The sequence below is a fragment of the Microtus ochrogaster genome, chromosome 4, assembly GCF_000317375.1.
Source record: "Microtus ochrogaster isolate Prairie Vole_2 chromosome 4, MicOch1.0, whole genome shotgun sequence".
Taxonomy (NCBI): Eukaryota; Metazoa; Chordata; class Mammalia; order Rodentia; family Cricetidae; genus Microtus; species Microtus ochrogaster.
This window is the reverse complement of record NC_022011.1, coordinates 3510959-3512257: the sequence shown is the minus strand read 5'-3', so window position 1 is coordinate 3512257 and position 1299 is coordinate 3510959. Positions and strand designations below refer to the sequence as shown.

General features: G+C 43.2%; 1 protein-coding gene across 1 annotated transcript in view; it reads right to left on the bottom strand.

Annotated features, from left to right (window-relative positions):
- LOC101993193 (acylcarnitine hydrolase-like) overlaps positions 1 to 1299 on the bottom strand; it is a 9547-nt gene that overhangs the window by 1321 nt on the left and 6927 nt on the right. Inside the window, exons 7-8 of the mRNA XM_005345510.2 lie at positions 672 to 816; positions 178 to 315 (exon numbers count right to left, since the gene is read on the bottom strand). Of these exons, the coding sequence (XP_005345567.2) occupies positions 178 to 315; positions 672 to 816 (283 nt within the window). The remainder of the gene's footprint in view (positions 1 to 177; positions 316 to 671; positions 817 to 1299) is intronic.

Below are 1299 nucleotides of genomic sequence, written 5' to 3'. Positions count from 1 at the left end.
AGGTTAGATTGGGATGGGTCCAAATTCTAAACCAGATATCTATATATCTATATCATTCATATAATCTGTATCTATAGCCATATCTATACAGGTTTCTTCATGGAATGAGAGCTTAGGAGTCTCTCAGAGAGTCATCTGGTACCTTATTCAAGTGTAGAAAAATAAGGAAAGACTCACGTTTCACACCCCAGAATAAGGACCCAAAGACAAAAGGAACCTCATCTCCATGGTCAGCCTTCACGTGGGGTGGCCTTACTTGCTTGACAAAGGTGGGCTGATGTTGGAACTCATAGAAGTATACGGGGACATGGAAACCTGGAAGTAAAGACAGATGGTGACCTAGTCCCTTACCTGGAACTTTTCTGATGCATGATTGCTGACGAGAAACCTTGATGAAATATTACCTGGAATCATAAAAGTTACGTGGCAGAGGGAGCTTTAGGCTAGAGCTCTAGCTGTGGAAAAGCCCTTGGTTAGACTATATCCATGGCCTTCCCAGTTGAGTGGTTTTGTCAAGTCAATAAAGTACGTGACCCATTTTCTCCTCTGTACCTACATGTCACTCTATTAAACTAGACATGGGGTGACCTGGAACCACACTGCTCCACAGTGCGCATCCATGATCCACATCTCTGAACTGCTCCCCTAATCCTTGTTACAGATGTACTCACGTTGAAGATGTGCTACTTGGAGTGCAGGGATCACAAACATGAAGTCTTCCATCATCTCCGTGTACTGTATTTGGAGGGCTTGTGGGTCCTCAGTGTCCCCCATGTACTCTTCCATTATCAGGTTGCTACACTCAGGAGGCAGCATCTACACCAAGGAGAGCCAAAAGAATGAGGTTAGGCAGGCAACAGCCTTTGGCATGGGGAAAATGGGACCTGGGATGAGATAGGGTATAGGCAAAAAGGTTCAAGCTCAAATTTTTGATATGGGACTCCCCTCTGTATGTTATGAATATATTTTATTACCATTGGTTAATAAAGAAGCTCTTTTGGCCTATAGCAGGACAAAGTATAACCAGGCTGGAAGAGATATAGAAAGAGAGTAGGTGGAGTCAGGGAGAAGCCATGTAGCTGCCAAAGCAGACAGATATCGAACTTTACTTGGTAAGCCACAGTCTTGTGGCTACACAGAATCATAAAAATTGGTTAATTCAAGATGCAAGAGCTAGCCAGAAATATGGCTGAGTCATTGGCTAAACAGTGTTGTAATGAATATAGTTTCTCTGTGATTATTCAGGTCAGAGTGGCTGGGAAACGAAAGAGCAGTCTCAACCTACAAATTTTGTGGAAT